Consider the following 26,927-nt stretch of genomic DNA (forward strand, 5'->3'; position numbering starts at 1 on the left):
CCTTACAAACGATGGATGGAACTCCATCGGTGGCAAGAACAACGGGCCCCACATTTACCTCCCAATCCTCATTTGACCGAAATGTCCCAGTTACTGCACGAATTGCAATCGTTGACGGATCTCAGCGATTTATCAGAAACGGAAAACTCAACGGTACGGTCAAGATGCGTCAGTAATGTCTCAGCGTGCATACGTAGTACGGAATTTGGAGTCTGGTATTGATGAAATAAGGTCAAAGCCTCCAATGGTGTATCGTCCTGCTACCTGATCTGCTACGTGAGTCTCCTGCAGACAGATTATGTCAACATTATGACGGTGGGTTATAGTGCTGATGATGGTTCGTTTGGCTGATGAGATACCGTCGCTATTACGTTGCCACTCTCGTATAGCCGGTCCAATGGCTTGAAAGTCAGTGGACATTGCCACGTCAGGGGCTGCTCTTGGTAGTGGCACGTAACCGGGATTGGTTTGCAAGCTGGATCCTTTACTTTCCTAGCCTCGGGCTGAACCTTGGCTGAGTACTGACGGGGAACGCGACGTGAACGCGGATCCATGCTCCTATAAAATCCTCTTAAAATCCTTCTTTTGAAAACGTAGATGTAAAGTTCTCACATTGCACCCAAACATTCTGGGATTCGAAATGCAATAAGACTGACACATTTTCCATTGATCACAAATTGTACGATTGTTCGTGTGTTGTTTTATTTTGTTTAAGCGATTAGTGGTTATGTGATATTGTCACTACATGAATAACCACTGAAGCGAATTCGAAGTTAAGGCGGTATAATATAATGGTTACAATGAGTCACATATTGTTTTATTCTAAATTTAAGGCAGACAGTGTAGTGGTCAGGCGCTCAAGTTGCATGATCTTGTCACTGTATGAATAGCAAAGCGGTTTCGATGCTAATGCGGTAAAAACTATTGGTTAGTCAATGAAATCACTTAGAATGATCGACGGATTGTTCTGTTCTAACAGAGGGTAAAGAGAGAGAGAGAGAGAGAGAGAGAGAGAGAGAGAGAGAGAGAGAGAGAGAGAGAGAGAGTCCTGTCTCTACATACATACTGGATGATGGTGCATGAGAAAATGAGATAATGATAATATTTGCCCAAGCAGTTTGCTTTATGTTTGTGTATGCATGTTATTTGCATGTCTGTTTGTTTACAACTAAAAACTAAATGCCCTTGACCCACTATCTCTTGTGAGATAGTATGTTTGTATGTAAGGGTATAGTAGAACTTTCTACCCTTGCATGTGATACTATGTTTGTATGTGAGAGTATGGTTATAAACACTATTACCCTTTTCTTTGGATAGTATGGCATGTGTGTGTTTGGATAATAACAAAAAAGGCGGGAGCAGGATAGTATATGCGATAAGCTGGATTTAATCAAAAAGTGATAGCTAGATAGTGTATGTGGTGTGTTGCAATGTAGATAACAATTTTAACTTTATTTTTTCCTTTGTCCCTAAAAACTGCCGAAACTTTTTTCCATCAACAATTTGAACATTCCATTTTCACATGTCCTTATAAACAACTTGGTCCCTATAAACACTTTTGTCACCGTAATACCATCTCCACGTTAAATTTATGTACAATTTTAACATAAGGTTTCCTCGTATCCACTAAATTCATTTATATTGATCCTATGGGCTAATGTTTATGCCCACATTGTCCCTCAAGCCCCCCATACAATCATTACAATGCTGATGATAACAATTTGTCCGTTTTCTCACCAAACAGTGACAATCTTATTAACACATTTGAAACATTCCAACATTCTGACTCAGTGCCGGATTATCCATTAAATACGCTAAGAACGTCCACGTGCTTAAGGCACCAGCCCAATAGGGTCACTAGAAAAAATTCAAATTAATTATCCTGTCCTGATACCGAGTATGCTGCCATTTTGTTTGTACTGTCATTGTGTTAATACCCCCGCCCCGTATCTGTATGTGTTAACTCTTTGTTTTTACTGCCCTCATGTTAAATACTATCATATGCCTGTATGTGTTACCTCTTTGTTTATACTGCCCTCATGTTAACTACTATCAAATGCCTGTATGTGTTACCTATTTGTTTATACTGCCCTCATGTTAAATACCATCAAATGACTGTATGTGTTAACTCTTTGTTTATACTGCCCTCATGTTAAATACTATCAAATGCCTGTATGTGTTAACTCTTTGTTTATACTGCCCTCATGTTAAATACTATCAAATGTCTGTATGTGTTAACTTTGTTTTTACTGCCCTCATGTTAAATACCATCAAATGCCTGTATGTGTTAACTCTTTGTTTATACTGCCCTCATGTTAAATACTATCAAATGCCTGTATGTGTTAACTCTTTGTTTATACTGCCCTCATGTTAAATACTATCAAATGCCTGTATGTGTTAACTCTTTGTTTTTACTGCCCTCATGTTAAATACTATCAAATGACTGTATGTGTTAACTCTTTGTTTTTACTGCCCTCATGTTAAATACTATCATATGCCTGTATGTGTTACCTCTTTGTTTATACTGCCCTCATGTTAACTACTATCAAATGCCTGTATGTGTTACCTATTTGTTTATACTGCCCTCATGTTAAATACCATCAAATGACTGTATGTGTTAACTCTTTGTTTATACTGCCCTCATGTTAAATACCATCAAATGCCTGTATGTGTTAACTCTTTGTTTATACTGCCCTCATGTTAAATACTATCAAATGCCTGTATGTGTGAACTCTTTGTTTTTACTGCCCTCATGTTAAATACTATCAAATGACTGTATGTGTTAACTCTTTGTTTATACTGCCCTCATGTTAAATACTATCAAATGCCTGTATGTGTTAACTCTTTGTTTATACTGCCCTCATGTTAAATACTATCAAATGTCTGTATGTGTTAACTCTTTGTTTTTACTGCCCTCATGTTAAATACTATCAAATGTCTGTATGTGTTAACTCTTTGTTTTTACTGCCCTCATGTTAAATACTATCAAATGTCTGTATGTGTTAACTCTTTGTTTTTACTGCCCTCGTGTTAAATACCATCAAATGACTATGTGTTAACTCTTTGTTTATACTGCCCTCATGTTAAATACCATCAAATGACTGTATGCGTTAACTCTTTGTTTATACTGCCCTCATGTTAAATACTATCAAATGCCTGTATGTGTTAACTCAAATGCCTGTATGTGTTAACTCTTTGTTTATACTGCCCTCGTGTTAAATACCATCAAATGCCTGTATGTGTGAACTCTTTGTTTATACTGCCCTCGTGTTAAATACCATCAAATGACTGTATGTGTTAACTCTTTGTTTATACTGCCCTCATGTTAAATACTATCAAATGCCTGTATGTGTTAACTCTTTGTTTATACTGCCCTCATGTTAAATACTATCAAATGCCTGTATGTGTTAACTCTTTGTTTTTACTGCCCTCATGTTAAATACTATCAAATGACTGTATGTGTTAACTCTTTGTTTATACTGCCCTCATGTTAAATACTATCAAATGCCTGTATGTGTTAACTCTTTGTTTATACTGCCCTCATGTTAAATACTATCAAATGTCTGTATGTGTTAACTCTTTGTTTTTACTGCCCTCATGTTAAATACTATCAAATGTCTGTATGTGTTAACTCTTTGTTTTTACTGCCCTCATGTTAAATACTATCAAATGTCTGTATGTGTTAACTCTTTGTTTTTACTGCCCTCGTGTTAAATACCATCAAATGACTATGTGTTAACTCTTTGTTTATACTGCCCTCATGTTAAATACCATCAAATGACTGTATGCGTTAACTCTTTGTTTATACTGCCCTCATGTTAAATACTATCAAATGCCTGTATGTGTTAACTCAAATGCCTGTATGTGTTAACTCTTTGTTTATACTGCCCTCGTGTTAAATACCATCAAATGCCTGTATGTGTGAACTCTTTGTTTATACTGCCCTCGTGTTAAATACCATCAAATGACTGTATGTGTTAACTCTTTGTTTATACTGCCCTCATGTTAAATACTATCAAATGCCTGTATGTGTGAACTCTTTGTTTTTACTGCCCTCATGTTAAATACCATCAAATGCCTGTATGTGTTAACTCTTTGTTTATACTGCCCTCGTGTTAAATACTATCAAATGCCTGTATGTGTGAACTCTTTGTTTATACTGCCCTCATGTTAAATACCATCAAATGCCTGTATCTGTTAACTCTTTGTTTTTACTGCCCTCATGTTAAATACCATCAAATGCCTGTATGTGTGAACTCTTTGTTTATACTGCCCTCGTGTTAAATACCATCAAATGACTGTATGTATTAACTCTTTGTTTATACTGCCCTCATGTTAAATACTATCAAATGCCTGTATGTGTGAACTCTTTGTTTTTACTGCCCTCATGTTAAATACCATCAAATGCCTGTATGTGTTAACTCTTTGTTTATACTGCCCTCGTGTTAAATACCATCAAATGCCTGTATGTGTTAACTCTTTGTTTATACTGCCCTCATGTTAAATAACATCAAATGCCTGTATGTGTTAACTCTTTTCTTTTTCAGTAATGCTTATATGCATCTTGGAATGCTTTTCAGTCATAAATGGGTGAATCTTTTAAACCGATATTTTAAGTAATCTGGACTTTTTCTGTACCCTTCAGACCCGACTCTGATTTAATAGTTTCCTAAATAGTAAATTAACTTTCACTGCCTTTTTTAAAAAAAAAATCTTTGTTTGCTTATGTTATGTGCTATTTGTTTTGTCCCGTTGTACATATCTAATATGCTGCGTTGGTATGTCTTGCAAATGATGTTTTATTGTTATTTATGTCATGCCAGCAAAAGCTCATTTGAGCTTACGTTGAACTGTTGTCTTAAATCAATCCCGCTATAAATAAATGTTATCTTATCATATATTTTACTTCCCAAAGACGGCAGACAAAACAAAACAACAAACAAAAACAAAACGTTATGTATTTCCTATACCAAGCCTGTTATTGATAATGTGTAAAAATCGTTCATTTTAATTACTACAGTTTTATTCGTCAAATTTGCAACTTTCGTGTCTTTATCTGCATGTTAAACCCTATTGTTTGATGCAAAATGTATAAGTTCATTGATAACACTGACATATATGTAAGATTTGCAACATCTGCACGAATTCCACATGGAACTGTTCTATACTTAGAAATACGGGTCACGTGACTGCGTACAGCTGTGTTGAGTCAAAATGGAGGCGATGTTGAGTTGGTACAATGACGATCAAACCATGGACTCATAAGTTGATCTGGAAGTGTATACGGCATCAGTGATGATGCACTTTTACCTTTAGCAGAAGCGACAAGTGTACAAATCAACATGACATCTGTAAAAGTAGCTGTTCGTGTGCGACCTCTGAATACCAGGTAAACCGTGAATGTCGCACAGGTGCACTGAAAAAAACAACCCCACAAAATATAAAATGTGGGATGGGGGGTGGGGGTGGGCGGGTAGGAGATGCAGATATTGATCTTCCACATGTAATGTTTTTGTTGTTTTTATTTTTGTTATTGTTTGGTGACCGATACGGAAAAAGAGGATGATTGTTGAATCGTTTATTTTGTTTTCCAATGAGAAAGTGGAAATCAAAGTACGGCTTCGTTAAGCCTGCGGTATCGTGGGTTATATGGTATCGGGGTAGTCGAAGTTTTCGGTATTTTCCAGCATGTCGCCACCTGTTGTGTGTTCATCTGACTTAGGGAAAATATTGGGATTCCTAGCGAGTACACTATTTTAAAAATAATTCCACCAATATCAGTTTCCAAGCGAGGCCGTACCCCGTCTTCTTAAGTAGAATCTATATCATCCGAAGATCGATGTCACTGTAATAAATTGGTCAGTTTGTTGTCTGATTGTGTCCAGTGATCGTAACCAAGAGTCAAATCACATGATTACATGATATTTGTCAAGAAGCAAGAGATCAAATATATGGTAGCATATGACCACTCTGGTGGCCTTGTGGTTAGAGCATCCACCTTGGATACGGGAGGTCGCGGGTTCGAACCCTGGCCGACTTTTTACAAAAATGGTATTTACAGCTGCCTTGCTAGGCACTCAGCATTAAGATGTTAGTGTTAGGACTGGTCAGCCTGGTGTCAAGATAATGTGACTGGGTGGGACATCAAGCTACATGTCTGCCGCATGATGCCCCAGTGCAGGACATCTCTATAAACTGCTACACTGCTTACATTGTAGCAATATGACTGAAAAATTGTTAAAGCTATGTTAAAATACAAATCAAACACACACACACACACACACACACATACATATAAGAGTCAAATATGAAGTATGTTAATGTTGTTGTTTTGTGGTGGCTTTTGCAATTGACATGTGTTGACTTAAGAACTTTGTTGTACACAATTTATTACTTATCCCCTTGCATTACCTAGAATGTACATGGTGTCAGCTTATCGTTTCCAGGAATCATCTGATTTAAATTGGATATTAAGTGCATTTTAATATAGAAAAAAGAAAAATAAAGACCTTCGATGCCATAACACTCCTAGCTAAGTGTATGGCTTATTCTCCAATAAGTGTGCAAAATCTTGTCCTATATACACTTTTTCAACTGGGGCCCAGAGTGGCTGAGTGGTCTAAAGTGCTCTCCGTTACAGATCACTGCCATCTCACCTCTGTCTGCATGGGTTAGAGTCCAGGATTCGACCAATGTGGGTCTGTGAGAAAGCTTGCCAGTAGCTTCTCGTGGGTCGGTGGTTCTTCCCAGGGTTTTCCCTGACTCTTCCTCCACCATTAATACTGGCCGCCATGCATAGCCTATCTTGTGCTGAAAAATGGCGTTAAACCCCACAAAAACAACAACAACACTCTTTCAACCACTGCATTATATTTTGTGCCAGACTATAATTTTTAATATCCGTCATTAATTTTTGAAAAACTTGATCATTTAAGCAAAATTATAATTCAGAATCCATTATCATGTAGATGTCACATCGTTTCAAAAACACTCATGTAGTGTTACAAAATTAAAATTTCAATTTTAATTTGCACTTCTTTCAGTTTAATTCTGTTTAAAGTAGACCAGGCATTGTGATTAAAGTAATGTTACTGACGATCTATAAATATCTAAGAAATTGCGTTAAATATTCATGCACAGAATTTTCAGCACAATTTATATTTTGTCTAATCATATAGAGTCAGTACCAATTTTCTGTAATAAGAGTCATAATTTTGACATCACTTTAAGCAATAAACTTAAGTACCTCAGAGATGTACACATTCAATAATATATATATATATATATATTTTTGTATGAAATGTTTGCTTCACATTACACTGGAATTTTTTTTTTCAAAATCAGAAAATTATTAACATGATAATGTGTGAGACGTCCATCGTACATTCCAGTTGGCATTCCCGTAACTGTCTTGATACTAATTGTAAAGTGGGGGCCCCGAGTGGTCTAAAGCGCTCTCCATTATGGATCACTGCCATCTCAGCTCTGTATGCGTGGGTTTGAGTCTCGGATTCGGCTATTGTGGGTATGTGAGAAAGCTTGCCACTAGCTTCTCGTGGGTCGGTGGTTCTTTCTGGGGTTTTCCCGGGTTCTTCCTCCACCATTAATACTGGCTGCCATGTATAGCCTATTGTGTGCTGAAAAATGGCATTAAACCCTACAACAACAACAACAACAACAACAGCTAATTGTAAAGTTGACCAATAATATATAACAACTTAATGTATCAGTGGTATCATAGCTTTAGTTGCTTACTATTATTGAAGTAAAATTTCAAGGAATGTATTTTATGGGACGTAATCTATGTTTGAATGTTTTCAGAAGAAGAATGCAAACCAAAATGTAATGCAAAACTTAAACATGCAAACTTTGTAATGTCTGTGATGTAATTCCAGTCATTTGCATCAATTTTGAGTTGTCCGAAACATTTTGCCAGCAGATTTGAAACTTTAGATTTTATGGTAAAGTTATCGTATTCTACTTCTCAATATAGCTAAATAATTCATGAATAGAGTGCCAAGATAGGGGTCAATTTTTAGCGTTATATGCTTAAGCAATGTTCCCTTAATTTGTTTGTTACATACGTCACTTTTATATGTGGTTTGTATATTAGTGTAAAGTGTTTTAAAAGGGTAAGTGATAAAGGAGCATTTGCAAGTTGTTAGAAATTGATGAAAATTATGATGGAGTCTTAATTTCTTTCATGGAAGATCATGGAGAGGTTAAAGGAAATTATATATGGCCTCAAAGATTAGCTATGGGTATCAGTGGAAGATATCATTTGAATGATTCCCAAGCCCTAAGCTACATGGAAATCAAAGAGAATATACAGATTGTCTGAGGAGGCTTTTGAAACCATCATGTTCAAACTTGAGAGCAGATTGGTGGGCATATTGTAATTAATGGGACAATCTTTATTTTAACTGAACTGCGTTAAGTAATGTTTCCTGGATGATTTGACTTGACGACAGTGTTGATGATGGATGGTTGTTGTTGTTGTGGGGTTTAACGCCATTTTTGAGCACACGATAGGCTATACATGGCGGCCAGGATTAATGGTGGAGGAAGAACCCTGGAAAACCCCGGAAAGAACCACCGACCCATGAGAAGCTACTGGCAAACTTTCTCACATACCCACATTGGCTGAATCTGAGACTCGAACCGGCGCAGACAGAGGTGAGATAGCAGTGATCTGTAATGGAGAGCACTTTCGGCCAAATAGGGGCCTCTGATGATGAATGGAGTTAGGATCATAATTGTGTCTTTCTTAGTTTCAGTTGTTTGATTTCAATGTCTTATTGCATACAGTATTTATTGTTATGTTGAATTAAAAGATAAAACAGATTTGTTGGTGTTCAGATTAATTTATGAGTTCAACAGCTGATTCCCACAAGTAATTATCTCCCCTTTTGTGATATACGGTGACATTCTGTGAATTTGTTTTAATTGTGCATGCTATCAATATAGAACAGAAAATCCAAAGGCACAGTTAAGTGAATTTTCAAAATGGTGTTGACTTATTTTGCAAGTTATGAGTATCCAGTAGTAATTTACTAGTTCTTATAATTCAGTCCTATCCAGACAGTACAGATTATCACATCAGTTGGACAAACACATATTTGAAATACATACATCTTGGTGGCAGTGAAATATTTAGAAATGTAATGATTACTTTCTCTTATGTTTTGGACTGCTCTGGTGGCCAAGTGGTTAGAGCGACCACCTCATATGTGTGAGGTTACGGGTTTCAAACACTGGCTGAGTCCTACCAAAGACTTATAAAAATGGTACTAACAGCTGCCTCGCTAGGTGCTCAGCATTAAGAGGTTTGTGTTAGGAGTGGTCAGCCTGGTGTCAGAATAATGTGGCTGGGTGAGACATGTCTGTGGCATAATGCCCCAGTGCTAGACATCACTATAAACTGCCACACTGCAGACATCATAGTGATATGACTGAATTGTTTTTAAAGCTACGTTAAAAATCCAACACACATACACACACACATCTTGTGGCATTTACAGTAATTGTGAACAAGATATTTATATATATTTCTAAGTCAAAAGACTTAATATAAAAAATTCCATATGAAAACATAATGAAATCCACAGAATTCAATGCAGAGTTTACATTTATCACATTAATATGTTATCCTCTCGACAAGGAAGTCACATATTAAATGGTTAAACTATTTCTGTATTACAAGATATTACAAAAATAAGGTCCTTGTAAATTACATGCTATTTGTTTATACAGTTAAACATGTAGCTATAACAACACAATGCTGTAGGGGATGACCAGATTTGACCTTTTTTATCATCAAATGATGGAGGATAAAAAAGTTGGGGTTAAAAATGAATTAAGTCAATTTTCTTTGATTTTTGAAGTTGAAATTTCATACCTAATGAACAATGAATCTTTTTTTTTGTATTTCAGTAAAGTATTGATTATTCTGAAATTTAAGACTGATTTCAGTTGACCAGTGTTGGTGCATTCTAGAATTGTTGAGGGATCTGCATCTTAGTAAACTTGCAGATGAAAATTTAGCGATTACTTTGAACCGTTACATTGAAAGCTGATCAGCAAACTTAGACAAGGAAAGTGAATTTCAGGTCTTACCATTTCCAATGTAAGGGGTAGTAGTATTTTTTCTAGTATGCAGTGCTTTCATTTTGTGAAATTATAGCACACACAATGTTTGATCAGTTTATATTGGATCACACCTCTTGGTTAGTCTTTAAAATTGTCCATGTCCTTTAAGACAGATTTCGTCAGATGTATTTCCTTGGTCAGTTATTTAATCTTGGAAGGAGTATTGATCAGTGAGCAGCTAAATGGAATAATCACCATTTTAAAAGATCTCTTCAATAAAATTCTAAATAATGACACCAGTAGATGAAGTAGTACTGCACACATTTACATGCTACACACATTAGATCTGTTGAGAATCAACTTAAAAATGGCAGATCAGTTGTTTTTTTACTTGATGAATGGAACTAGGATCATAACTGTTATATGTGCATTTTTGTTATAATCTAATTGATTGACTTTGTTACTCTCTTGGAGTAACTATGCATTTGTCACTTGATACTTGTAGCTTAAACTCAATGTTTCCATGATGGTTTTAAAGGGGACAAACAATAGACCTTTCCTTGATAGTTTTAAAGGGTACATTAATCTACCTGTCCATGATGGTTTAAAAGGGTAAAGCAATAGACCTTCTGTGGTGGTTTTAAAGGGTTTTGCAATAGTCTTTTCCATGATGGTTTAAAAAGGGACAGCAATAGACCTTCCATGATGGTTTTAAAGGGTGCAGCAATAGACCTTCCATTATGGTTTTAAAGGTGGCAACATTAGACCTTTCCATGTTAGTTTTTAAGGGTACATCAATAGTCCTTTCTGTGATGGTTTTAAAGGGTACAGCAATAGACCTGTCCATGATGGTTTTAACGTGTACAGCAATAGATCTGTCCATGATGGTTTAAAAGGGTACATCAGTAGACCTGTCCATGTTGGTTTTAAAGTGTACATCAATAGACCTGTCCATGATGGTTTAAAAGGGTACATCAATAGACCTGTCCATGTTGCTTTTAAAGTGTACAGAAATAGATCTGTCCATGACGGTTTAAAAGGGTACATCAATAGACCTGTCCATGTTGGTTTTAAAGTGTACAGCAATAGATCTGTCCGTGATGGTTTAAAAGGGTGCAGCATTAGACCTTCCATTTTGGTTTTAAAGGGTACATCAATAGTTCTTTCTGTGATGGTTTTAAAGGGTACAGCAATAGACCTATCCATGATGGTTTTAAAGTGTACAGCAATAGACCTATCCATGATGGTTTTAAAGGGTACATCAGTAGACCTGTCCATGTTGGTTTTAAAGTGTACGGCAATAGATCTGTCCATGATGGTTTAAAAGGGTACATCAGTAGACCTGTCCATGTTGGTTTTAAAGTGTATGGCAATAGATCTGTCCATGATGGTTTAAAAGGGTACATCAATAGACCTGTCCATGTTGGTTTTAAAGTGTATGGCAATAGATCTGTCCATGATGGTTTAAAAGGGTACATCAATAGACCTGTCCATGTTGGTTTTAAAGTGTACGGCAATAGATCTGTCCATGATGGTTTTAAAGGGTACATCAATAGACCTGTCCATGTTGGTTTTAAAGTGTATGGCAATAGATCTGTCCATGATGGTTTAAAAGGGTACATCAATAGACCTGTCCATGTTGGTTATAAAGTGTACGGCAATAGATCTGTCCATGATGGTTTTAAAGGGTACAGCAATAGACCTGTCCATGATGGTTTAATAGAGTACATCAATAGACCTGTCCATGTTGGTTTTAAAGTGTACAGCAATAGATCTGTCCATGATGGTTTCAAAGGGTGCAGCATTAGATCTTCCATGATGGTTTTAAAGGGTACATCAATAGTTCTTTCTGTGATGGTTTTAAAGTGTACAGCAATAGACCTGTCCATGGTGGTTTTAAAGTGTACAGCAATAGATCTGTCCATGATGGTTTTAAAGTGTACAGCAATTGACCTGTCCATGATGGTTTTAAAGTGTACAGCAATAGATCTGTCCATGATGGTTTTAAAGTGTACAGCAATTGACCTGTCCGTGATGGTTTTAAAGGGTGCAGCAATAGACCTGTCCATGATGGTTTTAAAGGGTACAACAATAGACCTGTCCATGATGGTTTTAAAGGGTACAACAATAGACCTGTCCATGATGGTTTTAAAGGGTGCAGCAATTGACCTGTCCATGATGGTTTTAAAGGGTACAGCAATAGACCTGTCCATGATGGTTTTAAAGGGTGCAGCAATAGACCTGTCCATGATGGTTTTAAAGGGTGCAGCAATAGACCTGTCCATGATGGTTTTAAAGGGTACAGCAATAGACCTGTCCATGATGGTTTTAAAGTGTACAGGAATAGACCTGTCCATGGTGGTTTTAAAGGGTGCAGCCATGATCATATCACTTGACATCTGCAGAGTTGGAAATTAATGCTAATCTGCTGTCAAACAGTATGGTAATTTTGAATACAGATCACTAAAATCCAACTGTCAAACAGTACGTTAATTTTAAATACAGATCATTAACATCCAGCTGTGAAACAGTATGGTAATTTTAAATACAGATCACTAAAATCCAGCTGTGAAACAGTATGGTAATTTTAAATACAGATCACTAAAAAATCCAGCTGTCTAACAGTACGGTAATTTTAAATACAGGTCACTAAAATCCAGCTGTCAAACAGTACGGTAATTTTAAATACAGATAACTAAAATCCAGCTGTCACTATTCCATAATAGTTAAGAAATAGTTGTGATTTAGCATTCCTTTAATGTTTAATTGATCTGTTTGTTGTGTTATGAGACAAAATACATGCTCCTGGTGCAGATAGGAAGGTGTTAAACCACTCCTCCACTCATCACGTAAATCTGTGTGATTAGTAGGGGGGAAATAATATACATGTGCCTCGTATTGATATGATTCATGATACACAGTCTGTGATATGATACATATCGATACACTTGATTTGTTTTCCATCTTTGAAAGGTAGGTGGTGCCCCTTTATGTATGTTGACATACTCTTTGTATTTCCAGTATGCAGATTACAGATAGAGATATAGTTATATATGCAATTCTCAGCGATGACGAGAAAACAAAAATACCTTCAAACAGTTGGTTGTCAGTGAGTTTTATTCATCGTTTGGGGCCATTTAATGGTGGCTCCATTTAGCTCACTTTAGCCACCAGGCCTTTTGTTTTGCACTGCATGAATGCTTTGAAAACATCTTATCATTTTCATGTCTGACTTAAACTTGGAAGGCATTACGATGTTCTCTTCAAAACTGAAGAAATCAAGCTGTTTCCTCATGCAAAGAAAATCTCATCTAGAACAAATCTGGACGTGGGAATGAGAATGAATACCAACAAAATCTATCACTTTGTACTTCCTATAATTTTTAAATTTTCTTTACATACATAAGTTGATAAACTTAAGCTGTTTGAAATCTGCCCCAATGCAGATTCTGTGGTAATTTTATTTATTCCATCAGCACCTTCATTCAGTGGTTAAATATCTCTGCATAAAAAGAGAAATTCCAAATTTGTTCCTCATGTGCAATTTAAGGAGAGATGCTGGCATTATTTTATCTTAAGGGAGACTTCACCCATTGTCAATGAAAGAATGAGAGAGTAGAAAAGGTGGAAGAAGAAACAGTCATGGTTCATTATTTATCTAACACTTAAGTACTCCACTTTTTTAGAGCTCTACTGAAATCAAAATCTTTAAAAGATGTCACCTCTAGTTGTATATATATTAATTGGTATATTATTTCTGAACATACTGTTCCTTATCTGTGTATACATATTTTCTGTGCTTCCTTCTGAAAGGGCATATGCATAGCTAGCTTTGGCAGCTTGAAAGTGTTTAGAAATTAATCTTTGTGGCTGTTATTTAGAATTTTCCAGAGTTCACAGATATTACTATTTGGATACATCTGCTCAAAAATAAGATTTTTCACTAACACAAACTTATTTCTTGAATTTGTAGTTTACTGACTTCCATGCCAGATTTCTTATCTGTTCCATGAGGGTTTTAAGCAAATTAATGTCATAGTCTGCTTGTGCAGACAGAGGTATTCAGATAATTATCTTTACTTCTTAATTTCATTTTTTTCATCCTTACTTATTCAGTTTATGTCAGGGGTCTCAATCATGCGGCCTGCTAAGATGTATTATGTGGCCCTCGATATGATTGGCGTCACAAGGTGTCATGAAAAGTAACAAAGGTGGTGTGGCCCTTGGGCTATCGAAAATGCCCACATGCAGCCCTCAGGATGGTTTGAGTTCGTGACCCCTGGCTTTTCTTAACCCTGATATGGATATATGGTTTTGTAGCATATGATTCGCAGAGTTAAATTGGTTGAAGGAAAAAAAATGAAAATTGCATTCTGCTTTTTAATTGTCTGTATTTTAATTAGGCTGAGTATTCTGATGTTTCTACATTTAGTTTTGAAATACCACTGAAAGGGAGACTGACTGTCATGCCCTCTATTTTAGTCCATCCAACATATACATCTGACTCGTATTTAATGCCAATTTTCAGCTCAAAATCACTCACTGGTATTAATAATTAATAATTTCCCAGCTCCAGAAATCCAATATACTTCATAACTTTAAAAATTATTGTTATAGTCACCATCACCAGCCAGTATTTGGTGAACAAAAACGTACTGAACCATGCTGGCAATCAGACATTTTGGATTTTCTAGGTGGCATGTATTTTAGACATGCATTTGTAAAACTTCCTTAATGGAATGTTTAAACTGCACCATAACACTTATTCCAGGGCACAGTGTGTCAATTAAATTTAGTTTAACAACCATTTTTGTCATGCTTGAAGACCCCATATGTGTAAACTATTCCCTACCAGAAAAACATGTTGCAGCAAGAACAGTTAAATAAAAAATGTATACTTCGCTGAGCACATTTTCATATGCGGGACTTTCAGCTAATTTGTGGGAGTTCTCATGCATCACTGTTCTCCAAGTGTGCGAATTCGTACGTATTTTGCATGATTCATGCAATTGCACACCCTGACAGCATCTCTGTTTAAGTACTTTATATATGAATGACTTTAGAGCGAAGTTTTTCTGTTGCTTTGTTAGTACTTCCTGTCTGTCATGTATTGAATAAGCTACACTGATTCTTGATTGGTAGTTATTATTTAACCTTGACCAGAACAAGCAGTAACCACCAATAAGATTTGAACGTAACATATATCACCGTGTGACACTAGTGTAGCTTTCAAATCGACCAAAGTAGACCAGATCAAATTCAGTGTAGAAACTTTGCATAAAATTGGTTATTAAATGATGAGTAAAGTATTTCATTATATTCATTGTGCATGTGGCACACGTTTGGAATGTATCCTTTACACTGAACATGCTGCTGGGTTAAGATAATTAGCATGGAATTGGGGGTGGGAGCAGATTACGAACCATGTCACTTTGTCTGAATTTGCAGACAGCAAGCGAGTTTTCTCATTAGTCTTTTTCATTTTTGCTTTTAAAAATGAGTACCTAGGACTGCAAATGATGTTTCAGATGAATTCTATATTTAAAGAACAAGGCGAACTTGTTATAATATTGATAACTGCTGAAGACTCAAATAACTTGTGTGTGGTAAGTATCGATTTTTGTATTGATATGTGTATCATTCTGGCAAAAGTATTGATATATCGATGAATCGTTTCACCTCTGTTGATTAGTGTCAAGAAAGTCTTTATCAGCATGGAACTAGCCTGCTGTACTGTCCCCAGCTCTGATTTCATTACTGATCATAACCAAAGGTATAGACTCTTGGGCTACTGAGGACCACTGATTTCATTACTGATCATAACCAAAGGTATGGACTCTTGGGCTACTGTGGACCACTGATTTCATTACTGATCATAACCAAAGGTATATATTCTTGGGCTACTGTGGACCACTGATTTCATTACTGATCATAACCAAAGGTATAGACTCTTAGGCTACTGTGGACCACTGATTTCATTACTGATCATAACCAAAGGTATGGACTCTTGGGCTACTGTGGACCACTGATTTCATTACTGATCATAACCAAAGGTATAGACTCTTGGGCTACTGTGGACCACTGATTTCATTACTGATCATAACCAAAGGTATAGACTCTTGGGCTACTGTGGACCACTGATTTCATTACTGATTATAACCAAAGGTATAGACTCTTGGGCTACTGTGGACCACTGATTTCATTACTGATCATAACCAAAGGTATAGACTCTTGGGCTACTGTGGACCACTGATTTCATTACTGATCATAACCAAAGGTATAGACTCTTGGGCTACTGTGGACCACTGATTTCATTACTGATCATAATCAAAGGTATGGGCTCTTGGGCTACTGTGGACCACTGATTTCATTACTGATCATAACCAAAGGTATATATTCTTGGGCTACTGTGGACCACTGATTTCATTACTGATCATAACCAAAGGTATAGACTCTTGGGCTACTGTGGACCACTGATGTCATTACTGATCATAACCAAAGGTATAGACTCTCGGGTTACTGTGGACCAATCAGAAATGGCTACATTTGTGGACTAAATGATCAGTCCACAATTATATGGAACAGTGTGTTTTAATGTTTATATCATTTTTGATAAACATTCAGTGAATTACACTGGTCAACAGTGAAATCATTACTGACTTGAAAAGGCCCTAATCTGTAGTATTTTGGTGTGCCGAACACGAATATAACCGTGAAAAATTTGTATTGGCTCTCGTTTTGAAGATATTCATATACCTCATTTTCTATGTTTCACTGTGTAAATTTCTCCAGTAGGACTGCAGCAACATCCGGAATAATGATGTAACATTGCATAATACCATCATGCTCACATCATCCACAGTTGATTGCATCATTTTCTGATGCAATGCAATACTAATGCCATGCGGCTGCTGAAGTAAGTTGACGTCAGCAGTGTACTATACATGTGTAGGCCTATTATACTAATGCCAGGCGGCTGCTGAAGCTGACGTAAGCAGTGTACTATATAAAGCCCAATCAGATAGGTTCAGCATTTAAAATATTTTAGACGTTGTGCGAGACAGTTCAAGCTACTGTTACATAAAACTTATTATTTTATCCATTTACGTACAATAAAGAACAGTAATGCCTCGAAAGTGTGTTAATACCGCGGACAATTTTTGCTATATTTGTGGGGAAGTGACATTTGCCAACCAGAAGAAAAGTATCAATTCTCAAGTGAAGAAGGCATATCATCTTTACTTCGGATGCAAGGTTGGTGACCAAGACAAGCCTTGGGCTCCGCATATATGCTGTGCTACATGTACAACACAGCTTTCACAGTGGTTGAATTGCAAAAGGTCATCAATGCCGTTTGCAGTCCCAATGGTGTGGAGAGAGCCAAGCAACCACCTAAATGACTGTTACTTCTGCTTGGTTCCTCCTCTTTCCGGCGGAATAACGAAGCGAAAGAAGTCGAGAATAGTCTACCCAAACATTCCGTCTGCATTGAGACCAGTTCCACATGGTGAGGGACTTCCTATTCCAGAACCTCCAGCAGAATATTCTCTTGATTCATCTGACGAAGACAAAGGTGAGTCGACCCGTTCTTCTCCTGGTCCATCAGCATGCAGTGATCCAGATTTTCACTGTGGTGCATCATCAACCCCACACAGAATAACACAGGAAGAACTAAATGACCTGATTCGTGATTTGGACTTATCAAAGAACAAGGCAGAATTGCTAGGATCAAGACTCCAACAATGGAATCTTCTAGAAGAAGATGTCACAATTACTGCATATCGAAAGCGCCACCAGCAATTGGAGCCTTTCTTCAGAAAGGAAAGTAATCTGATATTCTGTTCCGATATTGAGGGCCTCATGAATGCTTTAAAAATCACTCATGACCCACAAGAATGGAGACTATTTGTGGACTCTTCGAAACTGAGTCTCAAGGCTGTGCTTTTGCACAATGGAAACATTCTTCCATCTATTCCAGTAGCGTATGCTGTCCACATGAAAGAGACATACGATAACTTAAGGCAGCTACTGAATTCCATTGAGTATAACAAGTACAGCTGGCACCTCTGTGGTGATTTGAAGGTAGTTGCCCTTTTAATGGGACTGCAGCAAGGATATACAAAATACATGTGTTTCTTATGCGAGTGGGATAGCCGAGCAAGGGAAATGCACTACATGAGGAAGGAATGGACTCACAGGCAGAATGTAGCCATTGGAGAGAAGAATATCCAACACCCAGCTCTGGTTGAGGCTCAGAAAATCTTGCTACCACCCCTTCACATCAAACTAGGTTTGATGAAGAACTTCGTGAAAGCCATTGACCGGACTTTGCCAGCATTCCGATACCTGCATGAAAAATTCCCTCGACTCAGCGAAGCAAAGATTAAAGAGGGAGTTTTTGTGGGTCCTCAGATTCGAGAGCTTTTCAAAGATGACCGGTTCAACAACTTGCTGGAAGGTGACGCGAAACAAGCATGGAATGCTTTTCGCCTAGTTTCTACAAACTTCCTCGGAAATGTTAGGGCAGAAAACTATAAGGAACTAGTAGAAGACATGTTGATGAAGTATAAGAAACTTGGCTGCAATATGTCTCTAAAGATTCACTTCCTTCATTCCCATTTGGATTTCTTTCCTAGCAACTGTGGTATTGTTAGTGATGAACACGGCGAACGTTTTCATCAAGATATCGCAACAATGGAACAAAGATACCAGGGAAAATGGTCCACTACAATGCTGGCTGACTACTGCTGGACACTCCTCAGAGATGCTCCCGAACAGCTGTACAAGAGACAGGCGAAGAAATCTAAGATGTAGTCAATGACTTGATTTTTTATAGGTAGGCTATTACAGTTGACCTTTTACTATTGGAATGCATTTCGTTATGTAAACATTAATTTCTTGCAGATTACAAAAAAACTAGAGCCAATTTTGCAATTTGACTGTCATATTCGTGTTCAGCACATAAAAATTGATAAGAATTGACTAATTTTATTTCAGTAACATGACTTTTGTAAAAATTTGTTGTCCAGTGTTATGCGATGACAGTTTCAAAGGTGGAAGTATCTGCAGGGTGCACAACCACCACTGAAACTGCAGAAATTTGATTGTGGAGAGAGAGAGACGGAGAGTGAGAGAACACATTTGCATATCTGGCTGAGGAAGAACCCGGGAAGAACCACTGACCTGTGGTAAGCTACTGGCAGTCCTTCTCATAATCATATTGGCTAAACATAGACTCGAACCCATGCAGATATAGATGTTATGTGCATGACCACTCAGCCACCCAGGGCCCCTAAAATGCAGGAAAATGAGTGGTGAACATGTTTGTCATGATCATATTCTCTTTTTTTTGCACACTGTACATTCTTGTGTATTGATTGAGTCCAGTTGCAAACAACATAGACCCAGATATACCAACTCATAATGTGCTGGCAGATCAGGCTCAATATTGTTTGGTCTCCTGATTGCTCCAAACAAACTGCATTGACCTAGATTTGCTGATGCATTATGCAGTGTCAGTTATAGGTCTGTGCAGTTTTGCAGTTGATTGAGACTTTTAAGCAAGTATGTACAGTGCTAAAAATGTCATGTTTTTGCTTACTCTAGTGTTTGAGAGTACATGTACATAAGTTTCTGTGGGAACCAATTTTATTCCTGCTAATAAAGATATGTAAGTGCATGCAGCGTTGTCTTTTATTTAGTCATTTTTGAGTCTCCAGATCAATACCAGTGGTAGATGTGACACAGTTTTGTGGAAAAGGGAAAGTATATATAGAAGAGCTTTCCTCTGGAAAGATCTGTTTAGGGAGGCTTAACATTGGGCTAAAATACGGTTAAATATTTACCTATGCATCGACTCATTAAACCAAACACTTTTTATCTTTGAATCCTCATGATCAATACTGATACTTGTGTACTGTTTGTATAACTACCATTTTATACATTTGTATTGTTAATGCTGCTGCCTTTTGTGACAACGTTAGGTCTTAAATTATGTAACAAAAAGAAGCAAAACCAACAAGTTTTTTTAAAATCAACAAATATTTTATTTCTCTAACTTACAAACTGAAAATTTACACATACAGTATTTTGAATTCATTTCCAAAATAATCCTAATTAATCTATCACAAGTTCAAAAGTATAGAATGTTCCAAATAAATTGAATTGAATGTCTTGATTTATCACAATGATATAATCCAGAATGTCTTTGAATGAGTCTTCAATTAGAGTCTCTGTGACCACTATGCACCAAAGTAGTTTCAGTTCAGAAAGTATGAACACTTTTTAATTCCAGTTAATATTTAAATAAACACAACCAAAAATGATTCCACTGACTGATCTTAAGACAGGAATGAAGATTTTGTTTACAAAACCTCTATTTACATGTATGTACAAATTGTACCTGACCTACAAATTTTGCCCTGCTGGCAGCCCATTGATCGGGTCAGCTAGGGCAGCTTGGAATACCTACCTACAATGCAACAGAATGTTCTGAAAAACTGACCATTTCTAATGGAAAAATTCACCAATTCATAATCAAAGTTAGACCATGAACTTAGATTCAATTGAAATCATGACAAAAATCAGGCAGGCACAAACCTCAACCACAGACAAAATTTAAGCACACAATATAGAGAAACACAGCACTTCCACTAGTTTGTTAATATGGTACATATTGTATTGTTTACTTTTTTAAGCATTCATTTGTATAAGCAGGTCACATATGGGGTCTTTTTTGAAATAATATGTCTTTCAGATGCCTGTTTTATGTTTCAAGGCTAATAGATTCAAACCCTGAATGTAGCCCCTGCAGAAGCAGAGGAGGGAAACAAAATATTTTCATAGATAATATGGGCTCATCCTTTGATACATTTGCCATCTGTAGGATTAATGGAGGATGGTCATATTTGATACAGTTACACTCCATCTATATAATTTATGGAGGGTGCACTATTCAAGAGAGAGACCTCAGATCTAGGGATATAATTTAGGGTAGATGTGCACAATAGTTTTAAATTTAGATGAAATCACTAGGGGGTGATGTGAAGTGGGGGTGCTTTACATAAACTTAAAATAGTTAATAAGTTATGACACTAAAATCTCAGAGAAACTGTGTTTGTGATTACAGACACAAGTGTCCGGAAATATCAGATGGAGATTTTACTGGAACCCTGGTGTCATGCCTATTGTACATTGGTCATGACTTAGGAACTACTGAGATCCCCATATATAATTAAATGTGCAACTATTGCCATAACAAAAGATATTCATGCAGTTGGTAATGGCCTTAGGAAGATTTTTTTATTTCTTCCCCCATCCCCATTTCCCCACCCAGGGTTTAGCCACTGGGTAATAACATTAAAACTAATGAGATCAGCACCCAATAATCTTACTGTATGTACTTGTGTATAGGATGAGACCATCTGCAAAGACTCAGCTGCCATTGCATATGTGCCAGCAAATCTGGGTATGTGCAGTCTGTTAGGAGCAGTCAGTATAGCAAACAACATACACCCTGATCTGCTGATGCATTATGCTAAGACATCTGGATCTTTGTCGTTTGCAGTTTGACGTGACTTATAAGCAAGTATACATGTATACATGACATATAAACTAAACTAGCATAAAAGACATATTAATGCATGCAACTAACATTGACCCTCTTGTCCACCCCTACCCCCAGGAACTTAACCCCATCTTCATTACTTGCAAACTATAAACCTACTGGCCATGAAAAGATGAATTCATATATACAACTAAATTTTGGTCTTTGTGTCTGTGCTGTATTCTTAGGGTGCATATTTTGAGGGTGAGTTGGACAAATCACTGCAGCATGTGTATGTATTTTGTGAACACTCCTGTTATAATTTTATGAGATTCTGAAATTTTGAAACAGAGCTTGAAAGTGAAAAGAAGCCAAATATATGATTAGTTTCCTCAACACACTGAGATTTACTTGTCAGATGTACAAAAAGCGGTTTCCATGAGTTTGGACAAGTTCTTTCATTTGGGCCAGTGAGCAATCCGTTGAAATCTAATCAGGGGTCCTGGGGTCAATATCAACTCAACACAGACATGCTTCAAAATAATTTTAAAATGATAGGGCAGACCAATAATTTTTATCAGCATTAGGATCAGTTACATTTTCTTCCCTTTTTCCCAAACATTTGTATGTATGTGTGGGTAGATGGATCAATCTCTTTACCAAACTGTTTCTTATTTTATATCCTATATTGATCAACATTTTTTTCTTTTCAGGGAGATCAACCTGGACAGCAAGTTCAATATTCAGATGGATGGACAGAAAACTATCATCACCAATACTAAAGTAACATTTTTAACAAGCAATTTAACAACAATAATTTATACTGACAATCACACTTATTTTCCTTATACAAATCACTCTTTTTTGTCTATAAAAATCAACTCCACAGTGACTCATATTATTAAATAGAAGGTATTCGAGACTGGATACTACATGAAGAAAGATTAGGTGAAGTAGCCAGTAATAATCAGAACTATGCTTATGTTCTGTCTAAGCATATGCAGTGTACATAAGCACTTATCTGATCTAAATGGAGATACAGACCCATATCTGCATTTGCATAATACACTTGCAGATCTGGCTCAATGCATTTTGTTGGGACCATTCTGTAGAACAAACAACATAAAACTGATCTTCTAGCGCATTTTCTTGTTTGCAGTTGGACCTAACTTAATGTTCCAAAATAAACTATGCATGCACAAGCTGAAATGGGATTAATGTTTTCTCAACATTTGACGCAACTTACTACAGAAAAAGAAAACATCCCTCATTTGCTCAGTAAATTTTGTTGTTGTTGTAGGGTTTAACGCCATTTTTCAGCACATGATGGGCCATACATGACGGCCAGTATTAATGGTGGAGGAAGAACCTGGGAAAACCCCGGAAAGAACCATAGACCCACGAGAAGCTACTGGCAAGCTTTCTCACATACCTACATTAACCGAATCCAAGACTTGAACCCACACAGACAGAGGTGAGATGGCAGTGAACCGTAATGGAGAGCACTTTAGACCACTCGGCCACTGGAAGCCCCCAGTAAATTTTGAATTCATTAATATTTCTTGAATTCAGGTGTTGACTGAATATTAGTTGTATATATATATATATATATATATATATATATATATATATATATATATATATATACACACTCATATGTCATGTCCAACAGCAGACTTCAGACACATATCTGCCATCACAAAACACAGTAACTAATCTAGTTTCCTTCAAGTACATTCCCCAATCACATTATATTTGGGGATATTAGCTGCCACCTTGCAAATCCAGCCCTACTAAATGACAAAAATATTTTTCTGTCAATTTCATATAGAGAAAGGGCAGTAACTCTTGCCATTACCTCCCCTTGCCACCAGCAGGTCTCACTAGTGTGTTAGCTACACTTCTGTACTGATAAAATTGTACATTTTACTTCGGATAATACATATGTTAAAATAGGACCATCCAACTTTCATTTTCGATTTATTGTGTTGGACAAACATTCTTCTACAGGTTGTATACATTATTTTTACAATTTCTGCCAATTTGAGTGACTTGGTCACCTTTATGGACTTCATCTATTTAAGATCATGCTATCATTGACCTCTTGTTGTCATTATGAGTTAGCAGGATACTGACTATTCTTGCTTACTCTGTAATGGAGATGGTACTAGTGAGTTAGTAACATGCTGAATTGCTAATTTATGCTTTGTTTTCTTTTTTCTTGTGTCCTTTCAGTAGAATGTCAACTAAATGCATGACATAAGTTTAAAGGGTAGTCTAAAATGATACAATGATTATTTTCGCTAACTCTGTTAGTAATGAGGGATGTAGTAGCGAGTTATAATCAGCATGTATACTTTTGATCAAAAGGTCAGGCCAACTAGGTTTTATGGGAATCCTAGTGATAGATCTGTCCCTTTAGCCATACTGTCAGTGACATTCCCTTGCTATATCGGATATTTCATTGAGATGTCCATCTAGCCAGGCCATTGGAGCATCCAGTACCAGTGATAGCCAGACTGTTTTCTATACTGCTAGCATTCTGGCTAGCCAAACACCAGGTAAACCAGCTGACTGTTCCATCCCTGCCAGACTTCCATAAGTTCACTGCTTATCCACATAGGAGAGTTAGTGCAGTTTCCAAAAAGGATAAAATCGAGTCATTGTTGCCACCTGGTATGTCTTATCCAGAGCTGCAAGTGGAAACCAGGCCAGGACTGGACACAGTGAATGTGATGAAGCTTCTACAGGACTCATGGTACTAATTCAGTTCCCATAGTTAACCTGTGCAAACACCATGATATTAAAAATTCAATAACTTAAAATTTATGAGTACTCATGGTCAAACATATATTCATCAGAATAGATGAAACCTAGATGTCAGCTTCTGTGTAGAGAAAAGGATGTGAGCTGCAGCATTTTCTGGACCTGCATGTGTTTGAAACACATGCTTTCAATTCCACACCAAAGAGTCAGGTGCTAATTTTAGTAATGAGTGTTCCAAACTAAAGACTGTTAAAGGACTGAAATTCCATCAATAAAACAATGTCTCTATTTTTTCACTTACAACTAGGATAATCTCTCAAAAGATTCTTTTTCCTAATAAATAACTTACATTTTTAACCAATCCTGGCCAGCGAAGACCCATATATACTCTGTTTTATGTTCACCTATTTCCAGGCTGGTTCCCATTTTTCCATACAGTTAGTACCATGTGTCCTACAAATCAGCCATACCCAGATCCGACCATGAAATGGACTGAATTTAGCTTCAGGGCCATAGTCAAGGAAATTTATAGGTGGTTGGAAACTTCATCAAGCCCTAAACGCCCTACTGCTACTCAAGCCTGTAAAGTTAAAGCATCGGTAGAGTTCAACCAGAGGAAGAGACCCTGTCTTTTCCCAGTCAACTTAGATTAAGAAGATCAATTACCACCTGTTAGGTAGAATTGCTGACCCAGTGAGTTCAAAAGCTTTCTTTTAAGGAAGCCAAGTACCAGCGATGTTCTCCAATCACTGGTACAACACTCAGATTCTTCAGTAGTGATTTCCCAGCCCTTGACAAAAAAAGAATATAGCAGGAGTGCACAAATCCACTCAACTGCCTTATGAAGTGGACAAAAATGTGTTCCATACCATGTCAAAGCTACTCCAGAATGTAGTTAATACATTTTTAAATGTAGAATTAAAGGTCAATGTGTTGACTGCTTTGGCCATTGTTGACCTGATATGATGCATGTCAGTGGTCCACTTCACTCAAGCCTCATTATACCCTGGCCTTACAGATGACCCCATTTAGGTCACCATTGCTCTTTGGATTGAAATTTGAAGAAGTTAGGAGGGAGGTGCTTCAGGAACTGCCCCTCTAACTCACTGCTTAACCCACACAGGCATTTTGAAACAATCAGCCCCTACCACTGCAGAGGGACAATAAGTGGACTAGGACAAGGGATCTTTCTAGTCAAATGTGTAATATAGATCCCAGCCCAAGGCCAGGAGACAACAGTCTAACCAATATTGGAGGCAACCATACAGAGACAGTAATAAACCAAGTTTCTCCACCTTCAAGCCTCCTAACTTGAGACACTGACCTACTCTCCCCACCAGCCGCAAAAAACCTACCTTTGGGCATTCACCTCCTGCAGTTTCAGCCTCACTTGATCAACCTATTCCCTCAGAACAATTGGGTATTCCAGGTAATTTCAAAAGGGCTTTTATTCAAGCCCTCCCCTTTCTCCTCTCCTTTCTTCATGGTCTAACCATTAGAACGAAAGAAGGATACCTTTCAACAACAGGAGATAGGGTCACTCATCAAAAACAGGTGGTGGAGATTGTGCAAAGAACTCAGTTGCTGGGGTTTCATTCAGCATTCTTTCTTATTCACAAGCGAACATCAAGTTGAGGCTGATCACTGGCCTGAATCCCCTCAACCAATTCATTTTGCCACTGAAATTCAAGATGGAGATCAATCAATCTTTCCATCTAACTGGACAATTATGCCATCAGTCTCGATCTGACCAACGAGTATTTTCACATCCCTATCAACTCTGCATCATAGGAATTTCTTTGTTTTGCTTACCATGATATGGTTTATCAGTTCAAAGTGCTACCCATCAGCCCTTGGCTTTTTACCAACGTTATGGATTGCATTGTCACAGTTCTGTTGAACTTCATCTACAATGATTGCAGCACAACTGGACAACATCCTCAAGAAACGTATGGTAACATCTATTCTACTCCAAGGCATAAATGATCTTCTCTCACTTTTGATTATTGAGGTCTTCTAGTGAAGTGGAAAAATCCTAACCTCCATCCATCCCAGGTTCTTGTCCATCTGTGACAAGGTGGGATCACGGGTTTCCCACCTTTGTCCCTCCAGTTCCAGACCTAGAAGCCTGGGCCATGGATATTCTGTCAATCAGTTGTGATGGGTTCTGGGCATTTGCCTACCCTCTCTGCGGTCTTGGTACCAAAATGATCCAGATGTTATGGGGTCATAAATGGAAGATAATTCTGAAAGTCCCTCTCAGATGGGACAAGTTCGAGTTACCAGTGTACTTGATCTAGCAATAGACCTTCCCAGGAAGATTCCAGCCAACCCAGATCTTCTCAAGCAGTTGTGGTCGAAGGTGTTCCATCTCTGTCCAGACTGACTTCGTCCTTGTGAGACAATAAATTTGAACTTTCTTTTGTGGATAGAATCTTGAGCAAGAAGGCCCTTCACTCTGAAAGCTTACAAGGGAAAACCCCGGAAAGAACCACTGACCCATGAGAAGCTACCGGCAACCTTTCTC

General features: G+C 37.4%; 1 protein-coding gene across 1 annotated transcript in view; it reads left to right on the top strand.

Annotated features, from left to right (window-relative positions):
• The first annotated feature begins 5,204 nt into the window (after positions 1-5,204).
• LOC149804815 (kinesin-like protein KIF16B) overlaps positions 5,205-26,927 on the top strand; it is a 145,346-nt gene continuing 123,623 nt past the window's right edge. Inside the window, exons 1-2 of the mRNA XM_089944906.1 lie at positions 5,205-5,389; positions 22,348-22,417. Of these exons, the coding sequence (XP_089801032.1) occupies positions 5,343-5,389; positions 22,348-22,417 (117 nt within the window). The 5' untranslated portion in view covers positions 5,205-5,342. The remainder of the gene's footprint in view (positions 5,390-22,347; positions 22,418-26,927) is intronic.

This window comes from Sinohyriopsis cumingii, chromosome 2 (assembly GCF_028554795.1).
Source record: "Sinohyriopsis cumingii isolate HCF-2022 chromosome 2, ASM2855479v2, whole genome shotgun sequence".
NCBI classification, from domain to species: Eukaryota; Metazoa; Mollusca; class Bivalvia; order Unionida; family Unionidae; genus Sinohyriopsis; species Sinohyriopsis cumingii.